At 39.2% G+C, this 25,733-nt stretch overlaps 1 protein-coding gene across 1 annotated transcript in view; it reads left to right on the plus strand.

Moving 5' to 3' along the window:
• The window catches only part of sf3b3 (splicing factor 3b, subunit 3), a 57,471-nt gene that overhangs the window by 13,702 nt on the left and 18,036 nt on the right, over positions 1-25,733 (plus strand). Inside the window, exons 8-19 of the mRNA XM_073069679.1 lie at positions 675-812; positions 1,691-1,794; positions 3,000-3,165; positions 3,421-3,516; positions 4,116-4,188; positions 7,738-7,889; positions 9,971-10,126; positions 10,629-10,784; positions 11,863-12,006; positions 12,604-12,726; positions 13,490-13,644; positions 23,827-24,001. Of these exons, the coding sequence (XP_072925780.1) occupies positions 675-812; positions 1,691-1,794; positions 3,000-3,165; positions 3,421-3,516; positions 4,116-4,188; positions 7,738-7,889; positions 9,971-10,126; positions 10,629-10,784; positions 11,863-12,006; positions 12,604-12,726; positions 13,490-13,644; positions 23,827-24,001 (1,638 nt within the window). The remainder of the gene's footprint in view (positions 1-674; positions 813-1,690; positions 1,795-2,999; positions 3,166-3,420; positions 3,517-4,115; positions 4,189-7,737; positions 7,890-9,970; positions 10,127-10,628; positions 10,785-11,862; positions 12,007-12,603; positions 12,727-13,489; positions 13,645-23,826; positions 24,002-25,733) is intronic.

Below are 25,733 nucleotides of genomic sequence, written 5' to 3' on the forward strand. Positions count from 1 at the left end.
CTGAAGAGTATTGATAATGGCTGGCATCCTCAATCTTGTAAACACACTGCACAGAAGAATGCAATGACAAAACACTTCTGTACAAAAATTTGCCAAGAACAGTTATGGTCAAAAGACCACGATTGCCCACATGATATGACATGGCACATGATGATGACGGTGATCACTGGTCTTTTGCATCCTATAAGGCACAAACTTAGGGTATGATGTTTTATTGTCAACTTGCTTGTTTGAGTACAGATTCATAGGATGTGCTGACACTCCAAGGCAAAATAACCTATTTGAGTCTGGGTCTTGCTCTAAACATTACCACTGTATCATCAACACTGTGTGGATGCATTTCAGAAATTTAGACTTCGTCAACAATGCATCCTATATCTGATGCCTATGACCTAGAAGCACAGCTTAAACACAGGGTTTATCATTGTAATGTGCCTCCCAGGTTGTTCCCCACCTCAACTTTAGCAGATTGCTCTTGTTTTATCTTAGTTAAAAATCTAGAACTTCAGACAACTTAATGTAATTAAACAGGTTATTAAGTACTGACAGAAACCATAGTCCATAACAAAAAAGAGCAAATCATACTGTTAAGTTGAACCCGCAGTTGCATAGGATTGATTACTCCTATAAGTGTACCACAGGTGACATTTAAAATATGACTTGTTTTCTCCCAGAATGACCTGGATGATCCCGAAAGAGGAATGATCTTTGTTTGTTCTGCAACGCACAAAACAAAGTCCATGTTCTTCTTCCTGGCACAAACTGAACAAGGTGATATCTTCAAAATCACACTTGAAACAGATGAAGACATGGTAAGTAAACTCTTAAGATTTCACACTTTGAGTTTGACTTGGGGACATTAGGTAAAATCCTTGCTAATTCAGTGAAAGAGAATGGCTCTAAAGAGTACCATATTAAATTAGTTTCTAATTGATTGGGTTTATCAAAAAAATTAAACAGCTTTTTTAGTGGGTTTGAGTTAAAATATTTTTGATAATCAAAAACATTCAATATTTTTAACACCTAGTTAAGCTCAAGGTGTGGTTTTACTGCCTGTCAGTTTTAAGGGCAGGGCTTATCCTGTTGCCCCTCCTTATGTTGTCCCATTTAAGTCTGGGTATGTACTGTCTTAATTTGGGATTTAACCACAGCTGAGGAAGCTGAGACACCATAAGATTTAAGTACAATTCATCATTTGCTGCTGAATATGGGTTCTCATGTTTTTTTTTGAATATGTGATGCATTCACTTAAATTTGTTGTTTTGTTTCTGGTTTCCTGCCAAATGCTTATTTTCTCATCCTGAATTAAATTTATTGGCATTTCTTCATTGTGGTTAGGTTAAAATTACAGAATTCTTGATGACTTAATGCAGTTAAAGATGGGCTTTAAATGCAGGAAGAACTATATTCCATAAATAAAGGGGAAAAGCAGATCTAACTTTTGCATCCCTTACATCCTCAAGAATCGCTAAAACTCAATGCTGATACAATTTGAATGCTCATGGAATGTCCGTTTTCCTGAAACAGACTTAGTGAAAAGCAATTACTGAATTCCGTTTTACTTCTGGTATCTATTAAACTTTGTATTTTTTTTATTTCTCTTTCGTAGTCATTCACTGTTCACTTCCTTCATCCTGTTGCTCATGCTGTCAGTGAAATTCATGAAGCCATGTTCATTGTATGTTTACAGGTGACTGAAATCAGGCTGAAGTATTTTGACACTGTTCCTGTATCCACTGCTATGTGTGTGCTGAAGACTGGATTCCTCTTCGTTGCCTCAGAGTTTGGCAATCAGTGTGTATTCATTTTTATTATTCATGCTGGACATTTTGAACAGCTTTTCCTATATTCCTGTTCTGGGTTGAGTGAGTGTTAATATGTCTAATTGAAAAATACCCCTAAGTGGTTTACTGTTTGACATCCTTTGAAGGCAAACCTCAGTGTGATAAATGAAGGATTCTAAGTTTTTGTGGCCTTCTCAGTGAACGTCATGGAGCTTTGCCTAATTTCACTAACCTAACTGGTTGTGTTACCAGCTATCTGAATTATTACCAGTTGGTACATTTAAAAGGTAATAAGCAGAGAAATTAGGTCTCTCAATTTCTATGATGTTGCTTGGTATCAGCTTTGGTATTTGGGGAAAAAAGGAATTTTCCTGTGTATACTTGCTACGATGTGTAGAGTAGACCAGCTTGGTCTAATGTATGGGTGTATGGCCTGACATGCCTGTATCATCTCTGAAGAAACTTCCAATTGCTTCACTGCCTTGGAAATTTTTCTCCTTTGTGTGTGTGTGTGTGTATATATCTGATTTTCTGTTGAAAACTGCTATTGAATCAGTTTCTCCTTCTTGGGCAATGCTCTGAACAGCCAGCACTTCTATAATTCCTATTCCTCCACATTCTCCCAACACCTGCTCCATTTTACTCTTACTTGATGTTTATGTTGTCTATAAATCTCATGTCTTGGTACCCTGCCCATCAGTAGTCTTAAAGCTACGGATGCTGGAAATCTGAAACATAGAAATTGCTGATAATCTGCAGGTCAGGTTGCATATTGGAGACTCAGCGTTTCAGGGTGAATCTCGCACTCTCCTGTCTCAAATTTCTCTTGATGCAGTGTCCAACTTCTAAGTATGGAAAGGCATCTTTATTCCTTTTGTGCTGACTGGAAATCACAGTACTCACACTTACGATACTTTTCTTCTTCTAAAGATATTGGTCTCTGCTGATCATATATTGTACTTTGGAAAGGGGGGGATAGGGTGATCTTTTGAACAGACTGTTCAGTTGCTCTTGGCTCAAAAAGATTGTTTTTACTTTTTAGAACACTAATTGTTACCTTAGTTTTTAAACTTGTTTCGAAATGGGTAATATGTAATATGTGGGTTTGCAGGGATGAAATTACCAGCCAGATCACAGATTTGGCAATTGAGTGCTGATAGATATAGTTCATGTAATGTGCTTTTTAAAAATAAAGACACAACTTTCATATTGCAGTTACCTTTATCAGATTGCACATCTGGGAGATGATGATGATGAACCAGAATTTTCTTCAGCCATGCCCTTAGAGGAAGGAGATACCTTTTTCTTTCAACCACGACCTCTCAAAAACTTGGTATTAGTGGATGAACTGGACAGCCTGTCACCAATTTTGACATGCCAGGTATATAATGCATTCAAAACCCTTCCCTTTGCAGGTAGCTCCATCCTCCATCTTTTTCATGTTTATTAGATTGCCAAGATCAAGGAACCTTTTGGAATTGACTGTGGCAGAATTAGTCATTGCTGTAAAAAGTGTAAACTAAATTAATCTAAAAAAAAAAATCAGGTTTTACTTACTGATCTGTTCTGGCTATTTATGTATTCATATGATTGTTTGCTCTTAAGTGTTTAACCATTGTTTTCATTTTACTGATAGATTGCTGATTTGGCAAATGAAGATACACCTCAGTTGTATGTTGCTTGTGGGCGAGGGCCAAGGTCATCGTTGAGAGTCTTGAGACATGGTCTTGAGGTACGAGACTTTTACTTAGATAATAGAAGGACAGGAGTAGCTTCACTGTTAGTCACTTCAGGATTTGAATGTAATCTGAAAGTTCATAGAATTATCCGGTAGCTGGTCCTGATTCCCACTTTAGACAGCCTCATTAGATATTTGTAGTTAGAGGTCACGGCAGGCTTTGTTTCCACTGTGTCTGAGGTATGATGGCAGATAGGTATTAGTGAAGGCTCTCGTTCTGACTCGGCTGGCAACACCTCCTGTGCCTTTTTTATGTGTGTACATTTGGTGAGGAAGGGCCTGGGTTACTGCCTGCATTGCTGCTGAAATGATGTGAATCATGTCTCTTCTCCGAAAAGTATTTGGGGAAAATTCTATTTCTCTGATTCAGCAGAATAGCTCTGCGCAACTCATTTGTCAAGTTGCTAGTTTTCTAAGCATTTCAGTTTAACATTGAGAAGACCAAAACCATTGTATTTGGCCCATATCAATTGTCCATAATCTCCAGTTCCATTGCTAGCTGAATTGAATTTACAGTGAAGGAAAAATTCCTTTGAAGTGGATAATGTAGAAGGTAAATGTTTAATATACTTGCCAATTTTTTTTTTTGACAGGTATCAGAAATGGCTGTCTCTGAGCTGCCTGGTAATCCTAATGCTGTGTGGACTGTAAGAAGACACGTGGAAGGTATGGTCTGACTAATGTAAGACACCCTTGTCTTGGATAGGATGCAGTATTATTCGTATGACAGTATCCAGCAATTACACTGGAGTCACAACAATTCAAAATACATTGAGGGAAGCAAGAGTTCTGACTCAACATATTTCCACATTGAGTTGTAAATGTAATCTTTTTTTCATTTTGACTTGCTTAACCCACTGGGTAAACCCTCTGATTTCCTATTAAGCGGCATGTATTGTTTTGTAAAGTGGAATTCCACAGCAACCGGAACTGGCATTTCATCAATAGGCATACCTGCTTGTTATGGCTTCATGTCAGCCCAAAATCCTTATTCTTGCCAACCTGGTTCTGAAACTAAAGTTACTGAAAGCAAAAGGATTGATCTGTTTTGCATTTCTAATGTTTGAAATGTGGTCTTTGTACATTGGATTAGTCCTTATTTAGAATGACTTGCATTGATTTGACACTAATTTATATCTATCGGTAATTTGCAAACCTGGGTATTGTGGTGCACATAATTGTGTTACCAGGGTGGTAAGATAAAAGGATTTGAGTTAAAAATTTGTTTACAGTAGCCATGTAATTTATATACATTTTTAAGAAGCCATTGATAATAATGACCAGAAATTACTGAATTGTCTTCAGGGAAAGAAATCTATCGGCTTATCTGGTCTGGCCTGTGTGACTCAGCACCTAGCAGTTTGCTTTTCTCTGAATTGACTGACAGACTACTCAGTTTGGCCAAGACTATAATGGCTACTATCTTCCCTCTGCTGATTAATCATTACTGTTCCATATTGAATAACATTTTGAAGAAACAGTGAAAGTAAGAAGGGCACAGAATGTACTTTGGGTGAAGGACTTTAGTGTCTATCGTAAGAGGTGCGTGGTAAAACCACCACTTATTTAACTGTTGTGGCCTGAAGGATGTGGCTGCCGGTTTGGTTCCACTTCAGGTGGTGAGTGAACTAACAAAAGGCATTGACCTACTTGACCTCCTTTCCAGTCTACCAGTGGAACATGTCCACTGTGAACCAATCCACAATCTTTAAAGGAATACTAAGAAGCTCCACATTATCTGTGCCAAAGTAGCCTGTTTAATTATAGTTGATACACCATCAACCTCTCCAAATGTTCATTTTCTCCACTACTGGAGATAAAGCATATAATCTTTTAAAACAGTCTGCAGTTGCTCCCATAACCTCCCCCCCCCCCCCCCCCCCGCCCCATCCCGGAAACTGACCTTTTTTCTATCAAGGGCAGAAACCCAGCTGAATTTCATCACCCACTTGCTTTCCTTGTACGCTAATCTGATTTGGAAATGTATTGGCAGTCTTTCATTGTCAGCACAGGGAAGTGTGCCTGTGTTCTTGTATTTTTTCTCTTTCCATTAAATAGCGATCATGAGTGGACTTGAACTTCCTAGCCTAGTGTGTTTCACTCAGTAATTTTCTCCACTATGACTTAATCTGGGGTTAGGTTATTGAATGTAAATTGGGGTTAATCTGGAAAGGCCTGCTGTGATTTTTATCATTGTGTCTTAATGTAAATGATGTACAAAACTGAAAACTGCAATATTGGTCTCTTGGGCTGGGTACAGCAAATTTTGATTGTCCTTAAATATTTGCAAGCAATTGTATGATAATCAGATCAATCAAAACCATTAGCAAACATGGGATAAACATTTTTCTTTCAGTCAATTGAGTAAATTTACTTCTAGGTTTTGGTTGGGAATGAGTAGCATTTGGCATTCCTGCAGCACTTTAATTGTTGGGAATGGAAATGGCTATTTTCTGATTATTTTCAAATGAATGATGCTTTTTACATGAGCTTCTTGGAAAATAGTGCTCTAATATAAATTTTTAAAGAACATAAACTTGTTTTGTCATTTAAAACATCCTCTAATTTGGGGCAAAACCATTAAGTTTTGTAAACTGGCTGATGGATTTATGTTAGTTCCCATTTTATAGTTTCATTTATAATGGCAACTGACATTTGACATCTTGCCTGCAGTGTCTGGTCGGTAAGAGTTCATATTTGCCTAGCTTAAGTGATTGTTTTGCTGTTTATAGTTTATACCCTGGTTGTCTCTTTTGGGTGTGAAAGAGCAGTACTAACCCTGGCTGGTATATGGTGGCTCGATCTCTACCAATACCAAGCCTCTGTTTCTCTCCCACAGGTGGCCGGGGAAGGTGCTACTCATTCTAGGTGCGTACCTGCTGCTAGGGCCTCCGGTTTAGGACAAACATGAATGGAAAGCTGCAACGTTCCCAACCTTCCCATCCCAACAATAGAACCATTACGAGAATCAGCAAGACTATTGTCAGTGTTGTCATTAGGTCTGATGTACTTCATTGGTATTTATGCAGGAAAGTGCATCTAAGTGACTGCGCTGCAAAAGTAGTGCTTCACAGTTTTTGATTGCAAGCTCCTCAAACACCAAAAGTTTAACCTAATGTGAAACTCAAAACTCCCCCTCCAAACGCGACTCAGGTTTGGAAGTTCATAGTAACTGTATTTTCATAATAACTTCATTTGGATGTAGGAACTGTTATACTTAACATCCCTAAATAACATTTATTGTATTTTATTGTGGGGGTTCTGAACTGTTTGTTTTGGACATCTTATGAAAAGCTAATGCAATAATTGTGATATCTATGTCAGGTTTTCATTCTAGCTACAGTTGAAGGTGGTAAATTCAATATTTTGTTCATACTGGTAATGTAAAGTACATTGTTGGCAGATTTGGCTGGAAATGACAAGGATGCAGTACTTAGCTTAATGCAAGATTAATTTAGGAACACCCAAATCATCAGATTTATTGTACTTCAAGATCTTTAATAGATCTTTGAATCAAATTAGATTGTTGACATTCACCAAATAAATTTTAATATTATGCTGTTTTTATGAACTTAGCTTTATCGTACCAATTCCTAAGCAGGGTTTGCTACCAGCCGGCAGTTTATCAACCTGTTAGCTGCTCTAGGGCTTGACCTTCTAGACCTTAACTAACAGTGGCTAAGAGATTGCCAAACTCAATATTTTAAAACATGTAAATAGCCTTTTTGACTTTACTAATAGATATTCCAGTCTCCAGCCAAAATAGTTTATGCATTTAGAAGTTTCATGATGAACTTTATTCTTATTTCATTCTTGAACCTATAGCTAGTATTGCCTTTGTCAAGGACAAGGTAGAAATGACTTCTAAGCAGAGCCTCGTAGCAGTAATTGGTACACTTTTTTTTTACAGTGTTCCTTTTCCCTTTGTCCTGTACAAGTCATCCCCTAGCACACAAAACAAATAGGACCAAATCTGCAAGGGACAGCTGACTGCATTCAGCAGAACATATGGTGATTGTAATATCAGCTTCATTTTGACATTGGGAGGGACTTTATTTGTGCAGTAAAAATGAAACCCACAAGATGCAATAAGGAATTTCTGCTTAGTGATTTCCATTAGAGGCAAGGTAACGCTTATTGGCAAATTGTATTACATATTAAAAGTGTTGAATGTTAACCTGCAAGTGTATTTTGCACCTTTTTGTGTGTGTTTAGATGAATATGATGCATACATCATTGTGTCTTTCGTGAATGCCACACTGGTACTGTCTATTGGTGAGACCGTAGAGGAAGTGACAGACTCTGGATTTCTGGGTACCACCCCCACACTCTCCTGCTCCTTGCTTGGTGAGGATGCACTGGTTCAGGTAGGACTATAGGATTTAGCCCAGGACATAAACGTCTGGATATATTTTACAGCCTGTTGCTGTTTTCTAAACAGGCTTCTTCAGTTTCTTTCACTCAAATATTGTGCCAGATTATTGCATACAAAAAAACCTTCACAGATCATGGCACACTTGACTGTCCCATATAGCACTACAAAGTATGCGCAGTTTCCTGCTGTAGCTTCAACAGCACCACCCAAATATAAATTTGAGCAACAAGAATAAGGGAATGATCATCTCCATGTCACACCACATGCTGAGTTTCAATGTTGCTGGTTTAAAATCATAGAACCTTTAGTGTTAGTATTTTAAACACATGGACTACAGCAATTCAGGAGGAAAAGCAGTAAATGATATGTCAGCAATGCCCATATTCTGGAAAAATTTGATTTGTACATTGGCTCAGCTGAATCTATAACGTTTTATGCTGGCTGTTACCAAGAATTTCATTGATTGTTGGAGTACTCTGTTTTGCATACCCTTCTTGCTTCACTCATGCAATCTGGGGGGGGGAAATGCAGCATCTAGTTCATTGAATTTGAGCCTTTTCCCTATTTTTTTAAAAAAGTGGTTTAATCTGTTTAAGTGGTAAGACGAGCTACAGGTGAAGTCTCATAATTAACATTATTCCTCCTAAATCTAGCCCAGTGACCATTAGTACCTCATTCAGAATTTTTCAGCTCAGTAGAAATTCAGCATCTCTATGTGCATGGCTTTTTCTCCTTGAGGAAAAAAGTTTTGTGTCCCAGTGACATGCTGAATCTTGGAAAACATCTGAGATTTCCATTGACCAAGTGATTATTTCACTTGTGTGATTTAATTAATTTGTATTTTAATTAAATTGTTACTTTCAAAAAAAAAGTTTTTTATCCCAGAATTAGGAATACAAAAATTGGAAGTTACATTTGAGTTATTGTTGGACCCGTTGAAAACTTGACACTAATTTCTGAAGTCTCACCATGGGAAAGATTTATTGGCAATGGGATGCAGGCATGGTACAAACTCACCAGAATTTTTGGGCCAGAATTGAATTGCAAAAACAGTCTTAATAAATGAGGATTTTATTTCTCCTAAGTGTCAAATTTCAGTATGATTGCGTTACCTGGGTTGGTTAAGCTGTGATAATTTATTTTACAGCTCGCCTATTGAGGGTTGGTGATGTTACATATTCAGACAGATGGTAATGGAAATCTGGAACTCTTCCCCATGAGCTACCACAGCTGGAAATATTGGGAAAAAATCATAAATTGATTAATGAATTTTTATTTGGTCAAGATTACTGAACAAAAGTTGGAGTTAAATTACTGCCATGTGATTCCAATGAGATAAATTTGAGTAATTGATTAGCTGACCTACTTCTGTTCATATTAGTAGCAAAATGAGCCTCTTTATCTTATTGAGAGGTTATCTTATTAAGAGGTAATTGTAATGAAAAGGTACTGATTGGATGAGGTTCAATTAAATAATTTTAATGGCTGAAATTAGTGTAATATTATTGAGGAATAATTGTTGATTAATCTACCTAGCCCACTAATGTTTTGCTGGTCATGTGGTAACTTGTTAATCTTTTATAAATAGAATGAGGGACAACATGATGGAAGGCTCTCAGAGGATTATTACTGATGGAAAATTCTTGCCAATTGGCCTAGTGTTAACAAGAATACACCTGGGAATGCAATTGAATGCTTGCTGGGGATGTAATAATTGATGAAAATATGTCATTTTTTCCACAGTTTTGAAGTGGAGACTAGTTTAAAAGGAACATTATCTACCTGGGCAGGAGGAACACGAAATAAAGATGAATTAGAATAATTAGTTCTTAAACATAGTGTTATTTTGTGATAACCAAGACTGAGCTTGTCAAGTTTCTCACCTTGATTGGATAGCTGAAATAAGCAGAAGGAATGAGAGGATCATCTTAACCTTTTTAATGATTGTGATATTGTGCATTATCATTCTGAATGGAAAGATTGCATTACATTTAACCTTACACAAACAAGATGAAGTTGAAAGTGTACTTTGTACTATAGCCTACATTAACTCCCTTTCTGATGGGTTTTAAGGTGTACCCTGATGGGATCCGTCACATCCGTGCCGATAAGAGAGTCAATGAGTGGAAGACCCCTGGTAAAAAGACAATTGTGAAATGTGCAGTGAATCAGAGACAGGTGGTGATTGCACTGACTGGCGGGGAGCTGGTTTACTTTGAGATGGATCCGGTGAGTAAACTACAGTGTAGAAGTGCATTAGTTGATAGGTCAGTGCTTTTAACTTACAGCTAATATACATGCACCTGGCTAGAATTTGTTTCCCCTTCCTTAACATAACTTGCTTCTGGGCATCACTGCTCTATGCATACAGCCAACAGAGGTGACGGGTTTGGAGTGTCCAGCACTTAGATCTGGTTTCCAATTAAAGTTCTGGTGTTTGAATATTGTTCTCACTTCCAAAGTGGAAATGATCTGCAAAATTGATGCACAGAAAACATAGATTGTGTTACACTAGTCAGTTAAGTCGAAGAAGCATACAGGGTTTTGAGAAAGGAATGGCAGGTAAAAATGTATTAAAATGTATTAAATGGCAGTATTAAAATGTTAGGTGAAATTGTATTTGAAGCAGTTCTTTGTCAGTAGCTATTGTTATATAGGTCTTCTGATTAAGTTATTAGAGTCCATTTCATCAGATGCTTCATGTGTTGTATTTGCAAACTTTTGGTTGTAGTCTGGACAACTGAATGAATACACAGAGCGTAAAGAGATGTCAACTGATGTCGTCTGCATGAGTTTAGCAAATGTTCCTGTAGGAGAGCAGCGTTCCCGATTTCTGGCTGTGGGTCTCGTGGATAACACAGTCAGGATTATCTCTCTCGACCCTTCGGTAAGTTTTATGCAATTTCCTTTTAGTACTTTGAATTTAACCTTTTAATTTTGATGTACTAAGTAGTAGTCTCTAATACCAACCATTTCCTTGTTTAAAATAAGTCCTATCAAATGAATGGATTTACTAAGTCTTGTTTTTCAAGAAACTTAACAAATTTGTTGAGCATAATGTATTAGGTGTAGGCAATGTTCTATACACCTAAGTCTCTTTACCTGTGGAGTGGGATTGCTGTTTTGATTTCTCATCAATAGATGGGGCAGTTGGCCAGAAAAGTATCTGGTGATTTAGTCTGCTAGTTAAGCAATATTTCAAGGGTTGGAACTTACTGATGTTAAGGGTTTACTGTTACTTTGGTGCATTCCTTCCATAAGATGCCAGCATGACATAAATATATAGATTAAACTAGTTTAGAAAGATTTGTTTTTCCTCTAGAAGTTATTTTTGATTAAAACAACAGCATGTGGGAAGAAATCACTATCTTTCAGATCTTGACCTGTTTGTTTAGGTCTCACTTTTTGTATAGATTTTTTTCCCATGAGCATTTTATCCTGCTGGTCATGTTGTACTCTATTTCTCAACTGTTATAGCTCTAATATATTAGGAGAAAATTCATCACAACCTCTTTTGGTTGCCCTTGGTATATGAAAATGGAACTTCTGGTTGTTTCACCCTTGTCCAAGGAATTGTATAACTTACGAGGCATATTTTCATTACTATCCCTGAATTTTATTGTTTTGTTGTTGCGACCTTTAAAATCTCTTTGCTGTTTCTCATTGTAGAAGTAAAATGCCAAGTGATGTCTTGAAAGCTTTTAATCTGATTCTAAGTGAAGAATCTGTTGGCCACCCCCATCATTGCCTCTGACTTTCAGTGTAATGACATCATTTAATTGTATCTATGGTCCACCTTAGGTGAAATTTCTTTTTTGAAATGCTTCAATGTTTTCAGTTGTCCTCAAATATTTTTGTATTGACTGTACAGCGGGTTGAACTAGACTTTCTGGAATGTATTGCTTTGTAGCACTCAAACTTTCTGAGTTAATAAACTGCACTGACTTGTTGTTTGTCATTTTTAGGATTGTTTGCAGCCTCTCAGTATGCAAGCTCTTCCTGCACAGCCTGAATCTCTCTGCATAGTTGAGATGGGGGGTGCGGAGAAACAAGATGAACTGGGAGAGAAAGGTTCCATTGGCTTCTTGTACCTAAATATTGGTTTACAGGTGAGTAAACGAGCTAGGACAAGTTAAACTCTGCAGGGATTGAATAAAGATCTCAGTTTCAAAACTAAAGAAGCCCAAGTTGTTCCTCACAACCGTTAAAAGCTAGGGCTCTCTCGGGGGGGGGGGGGGGGGGAGGGAATCCTATTCTGAAAGTTCTTAAAACAGTTAAAGGATTTACTGGAAAAGATAATCTGGTTGTTTCAGCTTGGTGTAATATACAGAAAGAAAGACTAAGGTATATGGTCACCAGCAAGCTCATCATTTAGGATAAATACCCTTATTTAGAATGTGGTAAGAATGTGAAACTTGCTATCGCTCTTCTCATATGAATGACAACTCACATCTTAATTCTGATCACTTGTTTGGTCACCTTTTGCTCACTCTCAATTGAGTCACTAGCATTTTTATATCCTGTGTTTTAACCTTGATACATTGTGGTGGCACAGATTAAAACAGGCCTGTATCAGGGTATGTCTTCTATCACATCAGGACACTGCAGCCTAGAACAAAGGAATATTTGTGGGTAGCATTGTCTAGTATACCTTGTTCACATTTGGAGTTTATTGATGTTCTAATATTTTTCTGCGATTCTTTTAGAACGGTGTATTACTTAGGACAGTGTTGGACCCAGTCACTGGAGACCTGTCTGACACAAGAACCAGATACCTGGGTTCACGACCTGTTAAACTTTTCAGGGTCAGGATGCAAGGTCAAGAAGCGGTGAGTGTACACAATTATTATTTCTGCTTTTCATGATCTAAGGGTTGGATGATAATGACATAAAAATTATGTTGCTTTATTTTTAAGATTGCCTTGGTTCATCATTGCTGTGAATCAAAATCTTATTACTTAAGATTATTCTAAATGGTCAAAAATCTAATGTTGGATGTCATTGGAACTCTGCTACAAGCAGAAAAGTAATAAGAATTTTTACATATTTTCTCTGAACTATTGCTAACTGCCCATAGTTTCCTTCTTGTCATGCATTAAAGGGAATTGGTCCTGAAGTTGATAACTAAAGAAGCCTATCATGTTTCTCACCACAGTCTTGAGGTTCTTGCTGCTTAACAAATACAGACTGCAGAAATAATTCTCTAAATTACCCTTGGATCAGTGTGTTATATATCATGGATACTCGTTTGGAAATACCTTTGTATAACTTACCTTAATAGTTTTACCACACTTTAAACCCGAAGCATTTTATTGCATGATTTTAGAGTCCTCTTAACTGGAAGAAGTGTGAAGGCTATTGTGATGCTATATAATCTTGGTGCTGCTTTAAGCCCAGTGAAGTCATTATCCTCCAACCCACAAATCTGAGCAACTTTAAAATGATGATACTTTCAGTCCGTGTTTCACCTGATATCATGATTACTCACTATTGCTGATTTAAAGTTGGCTTGCTACAGTTCTCAGGCAATGCTTTCTAATTTGATTATTCTTTGCTGTTGATTGTGCTTTACTTGATTTCTTTCCAATACAGGTTTTGGCCATGTCCAGTAGGTCATGGCTGAGCTACTCATACCAGTCTCGTTTCCACCTGACACCGCTGTCCTATGAAACTCTAGAATATGCATCTGGCTTTGCCTCTGAACAGTGTCCTGAGGGCATTGTAGCCATCTCCACTAACACACTGCGGTAAGTTTTGACATGCAGAAGCTAGATGAATAACACAAGGCTTCAGGAGTGAATGTTAGTTGTTTTGTTCTACTAGACTTTGTTTTATTTCTAATTATTAGATCTCACTGTTTAATTCTCAGTTCACAGCTATTGTTGATTACTTATTGTGTTGTTAAACCATTAACCTTAGTCATCGAGTTGGCTGTTTTTATTTTGTTTGTACCTTTAATTTAGGCGCTGTTCAAAGTCGAAGGAATTTTGATCAATATTTGAATCTTTTGTGAGAACACCAAGAAGTACTGTCTTTTTATTCAGCTCCTTGTGTTCTGTAATGTGCTGATGATTAATAGAACTGCCTTCAAACTACAACTGCACATACTGGCGTTTACCTATCTCCTAGCTTCAGAAAATGGGGGAAATCTTGAGTGAGGGCAGAATATTAGTACTTTATTTCTTCCCATTAATCTAAAATCTGAGAGCATTTTCTGTTTTAAGAGACCAAAAATGCTAAATCTTCAGGAAAAATTTACTAGACAATATCTCTGGAAGTACACTTGGTTTGGGAATCTAGTGAAACTTGAATGCAGAACCCCACAATATGCCTGGGAATTGTAATGCTGAATTGAAACCCTTTCTCCAAAGTTGATCAGGAAATTAGTACTGGTTTTACTGACTGAAAGGGGAAGACAACAGGGTCTGCTTCAGCTTTGCCATCAAGTTCATTATCACAGAGTCACGTTCACAATGTGATCTCTTCGGTGTTGAAGACTCTGAGATTATGTGATTGTTTTGAACATAGTACATAGAACAGTACAACACAGTACAGGCCTTTCAGCCTATGGTGTTATACTGTTTTAACCCTTTCTGCAATCTATCTTTCCCTTCCACACGCTCATAACCCACTAATTTTCTTCATCTTAAAAGTCTCTAATCAGCTTCTATTGCTGCCCCCAGGTGTGTATTCCAGGCATTCACCATTCTGTTCTTTTTCCAAAAAAAACCTACCTCTTGACATCTCCCCAAAACTTTTCTCCACACATCTTAAAAGTATGTTGTCAGGTATTAAACATTGACACCCTTGGGGGGGGGGGGGTGGTGGAAGGTATTTTATATATATTTAAAGTAAATTTAGTATCAAAGTACATATGTCACTATTTATAATGCTGAGATTCAATTTCTTCTGGCCATTCACTGTAAATAAAAGAAACACAATAGAATCAAAGATTGTGCTCAACAATCAATGTGTAAAAGACAACAAACTGCAAATACAAAAATAATTTTTAAAAAATGAGCAATATTGAGAACTTGAGATAAAGTGTCCTTGAAAGTGTGGTAATGGGAGTGGTTCAGTGGTGGGGTGTGTGAAGTTAGCCCCTCTAGTTCAAGAGTCTGATGGTTATGGGGGGGGGTAATAACTTATAACCATATAACAACTATAGCACAGAAACAGGCCATCTTGGCCCTTCTATTCTGTGCTGAACGCTTACTCTCACCTAGTCCCACCGACCTGCTATCAGCCCATAACCCTCCATTCCTTTCCTGTCCATATACCTATCCAATTTTTTTCAAATGTCAAAATTGAACCTGCCTCTACCACTTCTACTGGAAGCTCGTTCCACACAGCCACCACTCTCTGAGTAAAGAAGTTCCCCTTGTGTTACTCCTAAACTTTTGCCCCTTAACTCTCAACTCATGTTCATAACTTTTCCTGAAGGAAGTGGTGAGAGTCCTGAAGCTCCAATACCACTTTCCTGATGAGAATTGAGAAAAGAACATGGCCTGGATGGTTGAGGTCCTTGATGTTGGACGCTGCTTTCCTGAAAAAGCACTCTCCAGATGTGCTCAATGGTGGGGAGGCCTTTCCTGTAACCACCACTTTTATAAGCTTTTCTGTTTGAGGGCATTGATGGTTCCATATCCAGCCATAATAGGGGATTCTAGGACAAGAGGGCACGACTTCAGTATAGAAGGACATCCTTTTAGAACTGAGATGCGGAGAAATTACTTCAGTCAGGGGGTGGTAAATCTGTAGAATTTGTTGCCGTGAGTGGCTGAGGAGGCCAAGTCATTGTGTGTATTTAAGGCAGAGATAGGTAGTTCTTGATTAGCCAGGGCATCAAAGGCTATGGGGTGAAAGCAGGGGAGTGGGGATGACTGGAAGAATTGGATCAGCCCATGATTGAATGGTGGAGCAGGCTCGATGGGCTGAATGGCCTACTTCTGCTCCTATATCTTATGATGCAACCTGTCAATATACTCTACATATCTAGAAATTGAGTTTTGGATGATATGCCAAATCTTCACAGACTTCTGAAGAAGTAGAGGTGCTTTCTTTGTAATGATACCTATGTGCTGGACTCTGGACAGATGCTCTAAAATGATAACACCAAGGAATTTAATGTTGCCGACCTTTACCACCTCTGATCCCCCATTGAGAACTGGCTCATGGACCTCTGGTTTCTTCCTCTTGAAGTCAGCAGTCAGCTCCTTGGTCTTGCTGACATTGTGTGAGAGTTTGTTGTTTTAGCATCACTCAGCAAGATTTTCAATCTCCTTTCTTCCAACGCCATGGTGATTCATCCAACATCAGTGGTTTCATCAGCAGATTTAAGTATGGCATTGGAGCTGTGCTTAGCCTCTCAGTCATAAGTATAAAGCACATACAGTTGGGGGCTAAGCACATAGCCTTGTACACCTGTGCTGATGGAGATTGTGGAGGAGATGTTGTTGTCAATCTGAACTGACTGGAGTCTGCAAGTGAGGAAATTGACGATAATTTTCACAAGGAGGTATTGAGGCCAAGCTTTTGAAACACATTGATTAATTTTGAGGGGGATGATAATATTGAAGGTCAAGTTGTAATCAATGAAGAGCGTTCTGATGTAAGCTGAGTGAAGAGTCAATGAGATGGCATCTGTACATCCAGTTAGCTTCTTAGGAGTTGGTATGTTTCATCATCAACCTCTCAAAGCACTTTGTCAGTGTGATGCAAGTGCTTCTGGACGATAGTCATTGAGGCAGTTTACCATGTTCTTGGGCATGATTGAAGCAGGTGGGTACCTCAGATTGCTGAAGCAAGAGGTTAAAGAGAGGTCAACATGCCAGCCAGTTGATCAGCGCAGATAAATAGTAAACTCAACTAGGTACCCTGTCAGGGCTGGATGCTTTCCATGGGTTCACGCTCATGAAGGATGCTTTCATGAAAGCCTTAAAGACTGAAATCACAGTGTCATCAGGGCTCTGGGAGTTCATGAAGTTTCCTCCCATGTTTTGGCAATCAAAACAAACATGAAAGGCATTGAGCTTATCTGGAAGCGAAGCCTTCTTGACAACTATGTTGCTTGGTTTCTGTTCGTAGTAGGTGATAGCATTCAAGCCCTGCTGCAGCTGTTGGAGCATCCTTCAATGATTCAGGTTTGATTGAATTTTGCCACTCTGCCCGTGAAACAGCTTTCTGGAGATTGTACCTGGACCTCTTGTATCTTACTTGGTCGCCAGACCTGAATGCCACTGTGCTGGCCCTTGTGGTTCATCCATGGCTTCTGGTTGGAGAAGACAATAATATTGTGGGGACATACTCATCATACTGAGACAACCATGGTGTATCAGTTCTGAATGTGATCCATTTCACCAATCCTGTAGCCACTCCTCTTCCTCGTATAACCACTTCTTTTTGTCCTGATCTCTGGAGCCTTGCTCTTTACCCTCTGTCTGTAGGTAGAATAAGTATAGCCAAGTGATCAGATTTCCTGAAATGCTGTCTAGGTATAGAATGGCAGGCATTTACAATGTCTCTCATAATCTTGTACACCTGTATCAAGTTGCCTCTTATCCTCCTTTACTCACGCAACATTTCCTCATAAGGCATGTTCTCTAATCCAGGCAGCATTCTGATAACTATCCTCTGCACCTTCTCTAAAGTTTCCACGTGCTTTCTTTAATAAGGTGACCAGAATTGAACACAATATTCCAAGTGTGGCCTAACCAGTCTTAGAGCTGCAATATTACCTCATGGCTCTTGAACTTAATCCTTGATTAATGAAGGCCAACGCAACATGCATCTTCTTAACCACCTTTGCAACTTTGAGGGATTTATGGAATTACACCCCAAAAAGTTGATCCACACTGCTAGGAATCCTGCCATTAACTCTACTCTGCCCTCAAGCCAACCTTGCAAAGTGTATCACTTAATACCTTTATGGATTGAATTCTATTTGCCACTTCTCAATCCAGCTCAGCCTACAGTCTGTCTTGGCAACTCTACTATCCATAACACCACCAACCTTTGTGTTATCCGCAGACTTACTAACCTATCCTTCCACTTTCTCATCAAAGTAATTTTTAGAGCACCTTTGTTTATTTTGGTGGTGACTTTGAGCTTCCAGGTGCCTACAACTTTATTTCGTAACACTACCCTTTCTCTGAACTCTTTGTGGCCTCCTGCAGTTAAGTAGCTCAACTTAAGTGAAAAGAACGATTCTTGGCCTGTCTGGGCATGTTGCAGTGACTTACTTTGTCTGTATCAGTGGGCTGGGCTTTTCTCTTTATTAGCACCTAGTGCATGCAGTAATGCACTTGGTAAAAAGACCTTATTCCCCCTCCCTCGATGTCCCCATTAACGTCTGTATTTACAGTTTATTCCAAGGTAGATATGGTCTCGTTCTATCAGAGATATTCCCCTTTGTTCTATGCAATTCTCCCGCAGCTTCATACTACCTTGTTTTATCCTTCTCCCAGCACTGATGAAAGGTGTTCAACCTGAAATGTTAACTTTTTCTTTCCAAAGATGCTCCCTGACCTGATGATTGCCCACATCATTTTGTTTCTATTTCATATTTTGAGCATCTACTGTTTTGATTTTCAGTGAATTGTTTGATAGACTGATAATCCTATTTCTAAAAGGCTGTCCAGTTAATCATGAGTCATATTGCCATGGCTTGCCTAACTATTGATCTTACAAGAGTTAAAGATATACATGGTTTTGTGCTGATGACCATGGTTAAGGCATAATCCTGATTCACCAAGAAACCAAAGAGTTTTCAGCTAATTGAAAAACGTGGCACATGCTAAAAGTCTGAATTAAAAACCAAAATTGCTGGAAGTATTCTAGCAGGTCAGAGAGCACCTGTCGAGGGAGAAACACACCTCATTCAACTAAGATGCTTTAGAAGTTGAAAATCAGTATGGGGAAAGATTACCGAGATCAAAATTGCAATGCAAATTGCTGTTACTCCTTACGCAGATTGGTAGGAGTTTAGTAAATAGTTGAATTAAGAACTGTTTATGGGCTGTTGTTCCCAGTCTGCTACTGCAGTTCACTTTCATTAAAGATTGCTATGATATTATTGGAAGAATGATCATACAGTTTGAAAATGATTAAATATATCATATGTGATGAGTATAGTTAAACAACTGAAAAAATTAATGTCAGTAGCAAATGGATTTATTCTAGATAGAGTGTAGAATCCAAGTGGTCAACTTTAAAAAATGATGATCTATTTAGTCTGTGTTTCACCTGATACACCTTGTGATTACTGCAATGTTTCTGATTTTAAAGTTGGCTCACTATTCAGTTAATAAATGCTACATTATTCCTTTAATTTATTGTCTGTTTTTTGTCCATGACTAGCTAGCAACTCCTGGCAAAGTAACTTGCCAATTTACATTTACATTTGTCACAACTCTTCTTGAAACTATATATGCAGTTTGGCTTTGCCTTCTCTAGTATGAGGGACCTGAAAGGTTTTCTGAAATTTAAAATGCAGCAGTATTAGCTGGATTTGCTTCGTACATTTAAATCATTTAAAATATTTTGTGCATATCCTTATCTAGAGGTTGTGTGCCTTGTAAAAGTATTCATCCCCCAATCCTTTGTTCACATAAATGAGTATTACAATCTTTGATTTTGATTAATTTAACTGAGAATTTTTATTTGTAACCCCATTCTCTTTTTTAACCCCACCCCACCCCTCACAGTAGAGCCAAAAAAGCAGGGAATATTGTAAAGCATGCAAACTAAAAATTCAAAAACTGAAATGTCAGCACTTCATCTTCCTCTCCCTCTTCTATTCCCCATTCTGGCCCCTTATCTCTTCTTGCATATCTATCAACTCCCCCTGGGTCCACTCCTCTTTTCCTTTCACATGTGGTCCACTCTACTCATATTAGATTCATTCTTCTCCAGCCCTTAACATTTCTTACCTACCTGGCTTTCCCTATCACCTTCCAGCTATTTTCTTTCTTGTCCTTTACATTACCTACCCTCCTGACTTTTCCTACCCTCCTGGCTTCACCTATCACCTTTTAGCTATTCTTCTTGCCCTTTCTCCACCTTTTTGTTCTGTTGTCTTCCCCCTCTTTCCAGTCCTGAAGAAGGATATTGGCGCAAAACTTTGACTGTTTATTCATTTCCATAGATTCTACCAGACCTGTTGAGTTGCTCCAACATTTTGGGTGTATTGCTTTGGATTTCTAGCATCTGCAGAATTTATCACATTCATCCCCCTTTTGCTCAGTAGTTGGAAAGTTATTGGAAGGTATTCTAGAGGACTGGATATGAGTATTTGGATAGACATTGATTAAGAATAGTCAGCATAGTTTCATGCATGGTAGAGTTTTTCAAGGAAGTTACGAGGGAAGTTGGATAAAGGCAAGGCAGTGGATGTTGTCTTGTTACAAGAATTATCCCTTGTAATAATGATCAAGGAGGCACAGAGAGAATCTGTAAATACTGATAAGTACCTTTATTGTCTCAAAGGAAGAACGTGAAATTACACAAATATCTCTGATCACACCTAAGTTTCCCTGACAATCCATGAACAGTCAAAGAACAAGAAAAGAAGATATAATAGTTTAAAAAGGAGTTTGTACTGCTGGCCAAATGTTCCTCATTGTCCCGTTTCAAATCTCCATGTCTGCGGGGCACCTCACATCCCTGATGGTGAACTTCTTGTCCAGTCATTGCTTTAAGATATTTGGAGCTCCTGACTCTTATCGTGTTCCCTATTAATAAATTGAACTGATGGATCTCCATCCCATTGGCTCAAGGTCACCTGTCCTACCTTGAGCCAATGGAATGGAGGACCAACAAAACCATTGCTTTCTCTGCTTCCCCTGTCCTTGATTCATTTGAATCCATTAATTTGTAGACTGTAGTTCTTTTTGTCTAGTTAATCACCTCTCGCACCTATTACAGTCAGTAGTCTTTTTGAATAAGTCTCTATTAGCCTTGCACAAGATTTGCCCATTCCTACTTGCAAAGTTGCTCGCGGGTTAGGACTGGTTTTGGTTGTTGTCCTGCTGAAAGACGAATTTCCTCCCCAGTTAAAGGCTTCTGGCAGAGGCTGGCCAGCAGGTATTTATCCACGATTTTGCTGTATTTCGCAACATTCATCTCTCATCAATCCTGACCAGATTTCTGGTCCCTGCTGCTGAAAAGCATTCCCCTGACGTGATGTTTATTTCACCACACTTTACAGTATAGAAGTTGTTAACTGGCTCTTTCGCAGTATTAGTTTTACGCCACACATACCATTTTGTGTTAAGGCCAAAAAGTTCCACTTAGGCTTATCCCATAGCCTTCTTCATATCTTTAGTGATGCTTTGCAAAGTCTTTAAGGGCAAGAATGTCATTAAAAACGGGGATGGGGCCGGAGGATTGGCGTATTGCTCATGTGGTTCCATTGTTTAAAAAGGGTTCTAGGAGTAAATCTAGCAATTATAGGCCTGTCAGGTTGACATCAGTGCTGGGTAAATTAATGGAAAATATTCTTGGAGATGGTATATATAATTATCTGGATAGACAGGGTCTTAAGAACAGTCAGCATGGATTTGTGCATGGAAGGTCATGTTTGACAAACCTTATTGAATTTTTTGAAGAGGTTATGAGGGAAGTTGAGGGTAAAGCAGTGGATCTTGTCTATATGGACTTCAGTAAGGCCTTTGACAAGGTTCCGCACGGAAGGTTAGGAAGGTTCAATCGTTAGGTATTAATATTGAAGTAGTAAAATAGATTCAACAGTGGCTGGATGGGAGATGCCAGAGAGTAGTGGTGGATAACTGTTTGTCAGGTTGGAGGCCAGTGACTAGTGGTGCGCCTCAGGGATCTGTACTGGGTCCGATGTTGTTTGTCATATACATTTAATGATCTGGATGATAGGGTGGTAAATTGGATTAGTAAGTATACAGATGATACTAAGGTAGGTGGCGTTGTGGATAATGAAGTAGGTTTTCAAAGCTTGCAGAGAGATTTAGGCCAGTTAGAAGAGTGGGCTGAACGATGGCAGATGGAGTTTAATGCTGATAAGTGTGAGGTGCTACATTTTGGTAGGGATAATCCAAATAGGACATACATGGTAAATGGTAGGGCATTGAAGAATGCAGTAGAACAGAGTGATCTAGGAATAATGGTGCATAGTTCCCTGAAGGTGGAATCTCATGTGGATAGGGTGGTGAAGAAAGCTTTTGGTATGCTGGCCTTTATAAATCAGAACATTGAGTATAGGAGTTGGGATGTAATGTTAAAATTGTACAAGGCATTGGTAAGGCTGAATTTGGAGTATTGTATACAGTTCTGGTCACCGAATTATAGGAAAGATGTCAACAAAATAAGAGAGAGTACAGAGAAGATTTACTAGAATGTTACCTGAGTTTCAGCACCTAAGTTACAGGGAAAGGTTGAACAAGTTAGGCCTTTATTCTTTGGAGTATAGAAGATTGAGGGGGGACTTGATAGAGGTATTTAAAATTATGAGGGGGGTAGATAGAGTTGATGTGGATAGGCATTTTCCATTGAGAGTAGGGGAGATTCAAACAAGAGGACATGAGTTGAGAGTTAGGGGACAAAAGTTTAAGGGTAACACAAGGGGGAACTTCTTTACTCAGAGAGTGGTAGCTGTGTGGAATGAGCTTCCAGTAGAAGTGGTAGAGGCAGGTACGGTATTGTCATTTAAAGTAAAATTGGATAGGTATATGGACAGGAAAGGAATGGAAGGTTATGGGCTGAGTGCGGGCCAGTGGGACTAGGTGAGAGTAAGCGTTCTGCAAGGACTAGAAGGGCCGAGACAGCCTGTTTCCGTGCTGTAATTGTTATATGGTTATAAGAATGGTTTTTTTAGCCACGGCTTCTTGCTTGCCCCTCTTCCATAAATACCTTTTGTTTGTGTGGAGCCATGAACTTCATCTCCAGTTGCAGCCACTGTCTTCTGTGGCTCACTTAGGGTGACTGTTGGCTTCGCAAAAGCCTCTCCATCAAGTGCCATTGTTCTCCAATGACTAAGTTTAGAGGGGCAGCCTAGCCTAGGCAGTATGGCTGTGATTTCATATTTTTTCCTCTTTTCATGGTGGGCTGCAGTGAGCTCCAGGGTATGTTCAGTACCTATGAGATGGTCTTGTACCCTTTCCCTGATAGATAGATAGATAGATAGATACTTTATTCATCCCCATGGGGAAATTCAACATTTTTTCTTCTGTGCTTCTCTTCTATCATTTCCCTGACTTGTCTTGAATGCTCTTGTCTTCATTCTGGTTTGGTCTGTTGAAAATCTACTGTACTGTTGAACCTTAGAACCAGAGAAAGGGGGTGATTTATCCTTATGAATTCATTGAAGACAGGTGATCCTCTAATTTTCTACGTCAACAAATTGGGTGAGTTGGTAAGGTAATTGTACCTGAAGAAAGTTAACATTGTAATAAAAAGAGGATGAATAATTTTTCAGCCTCTTTTAAAAATTTTTAGTAAATTGAGGACAGGTTTTGAAAATTTTCTTCTGATTAACTGAAAAAATCCTACTTCCATATATTTTAAATTTAGAGACTTAGGTTGTAAAATGTGAAAGTAGTTGTGGGGGTTGAATTCTTTTGCAAGACACTGTATGTTTCTCTTCCCTATAATAATGAAATGATTTTGTAGATGGAAAAGTTGGGGAATGTTTATTCATTCAGCTGGAGAATAGACCAAATGCAGGTTTTTTCTCTCACCTTTATTTCATTGTGACTCCATAATTTATTTTAACTTTGCTTAGGGGAGTGTAAGAGAATGCTTTAATGCAAGTGTGTGGGATAGAGGATTGTGAACTGAATTTATTTTAACTTGGGGGGGGGGGTGTAAGAGAATGCTTTAATGCAAGTGTGTGGTATAGGGGATTGTGAACTGAAAGGTTTCCATTTATTTATCTTTTTCCCCCATTTCCTTTTTTCCAGAATCTTGGCTCTGGAGAAGCTGGGGGCGGTATTCAATCAGGTTTCCTTTTCTCTGCAGTATACCCCGAGGAAGTTTGTCATTCACCCTGAGAGCAACAATATCATCGTCATCGAGACTGATCACAATGCTTACACTGAGGCCACCAAAGCCCAACGCAAACAGCAAATGGCTGAGGTAACTTGATCATCATTGCTGCAGTTTGTGTTCAATCCAATAAAAATAACAGAAATACTAGTTACTATGCAACGGTATGGGAAAAATTACTGGATAGGGTGTTTCTTTGTATATTTAGACCATAAGACATTGGAACAGAATTAGGCAATTTGATCCGTCAGTTCTGTCATTCCATCACAGCTGATTTTATTATTCTTAAACCCTATTTTACTTCCTCCTTGTAACTTTTGACACGCGTAAGTGTGTCATTGGTAATGATCAAAGACTTATCAACAAACACAAGAAAATCTGAATAGATGCTGCAAATCCACAGCAACACATACAAAATACTGGAGGAACTTAGCAAATCAGGCAGCATCTTTGGAAAAGAGTACATAGTTGACGTTTCAGGCCGAGTCCCTTCATCAGGACTGGAAAGGAAGGGGAGATGTCAGAGTAAGAAAGTGAGAGGGGAGAAAGAAGTACAAGGTGATAAGTGAAACCTGGAGAGTGAAGTAAAGAGCTGGGAAGTTGATTGGTGGATAAAGGGCTGGAGAAGAGGGAATCTGATAGGAGAGAGCAGAAGACCATAGAAGAATGCGAAGGGGATGGAGCACCAGAGGGAAGAGATGGGCAGGTAAGGACGTAGGTGAGAAAGGGAAGCAGGAATGGTGAGGGAGATAAATTACTAGAAATTAGAGAAATTGATGCTCACAGCATCAGGTTGGAGGCTGCCCAGGAAGGCTTTGCTCCTCCAACCTGAGTGTGGCCTCCTCGTGGTAGTAGAGAAGGCCAACATATGGGAATGGGATGTAGAGTTGAAATGAGTGGCCATTGTAAGTCACACTTTTTGTGGTGGAAGGTGCTTGGTGAAGGTGTCTCCCAATATATGTCAGAACTCACCGATGTACAGTAGGCCACACTGGCAGCACCAGTTACAGTAGATGATCCTAATAGACTCACAGATGAAGTGTTGCCTCACCTGGAAGAACTGTGGCCCTGAATGGTAGTGAGGGAATTGGTGTAGGGGCAGGTGTAGTACTTGTTCAGCTTGCAAGGATAAGTACAAGGAGGGAGATCGGCCAGGAGGGACACATGGACAAGGAAGTTGCATAGAGAACAATCCTTGCGGAAAGTGGAAAGGAGTGCTGGAAGATGTGCTTGGAAGTGGGATCCCCCATTGGAGATGGCAGAAGTTATGGAGAATATGTGTTGAACAAGGAGGCTAGTGGGTTAGTATGCGAGGACAAGAATAATCATATCCCTGGTGTGGCGGTGGGAGGATGGAGAGAGGGCAGATGTGCGTGAAATAGAAGAGATGCAGGTGAGGACAGATGGAGGAAGGTGGAGCCCCTTTCTTTGAAGGAGGAGGGCATCTTTTGTGGAATAACAAGCCTCTTCCTGAGAGCAGATGCAGTGGAGACAGAGAAACTTGAGAGGAGGGGAGGTGGAGAAGGGTAGGAAGATGGATAGCTACGAGAGTCATTGAGTTCATAAAAGATATCGGACGGAGACAGATTGAGAAAGGGGAAGAGATGTTGGAAATGGGCTAAGTAATTTGAGGGCAGGGTGGAAGTTGGAGTTGACGAGCTCAGCATGGGTGCAGAAAGAGTTTGGGGAGCGATGCTGGTGTAGGTTTGGAATGTGGACTGTTCCATGTAACTGACAAAAAGGCAGGCATAGCTGGGACCCGTGTGACTGCCCATGGCTACACCTTTGGTTTGAAGGAAGTGGGGGGAGCCGATGGAGAAAT

The sequence above is a fragment of the Hemitrygon akajei genome, chromosome 17 (assembly GCF_048418815.1).
Source record: "Hemitrygon akajei chromosome 17, sHemAka1.3, whole genome shotgun sequence".
Taxonomy (NCBI): Eukaryota; Metazoa; Chordata; class Chondrichthyes; order Myliobatiformes; family Dasyatidae; genus Hemitrygon; species Hemitrygon akajei.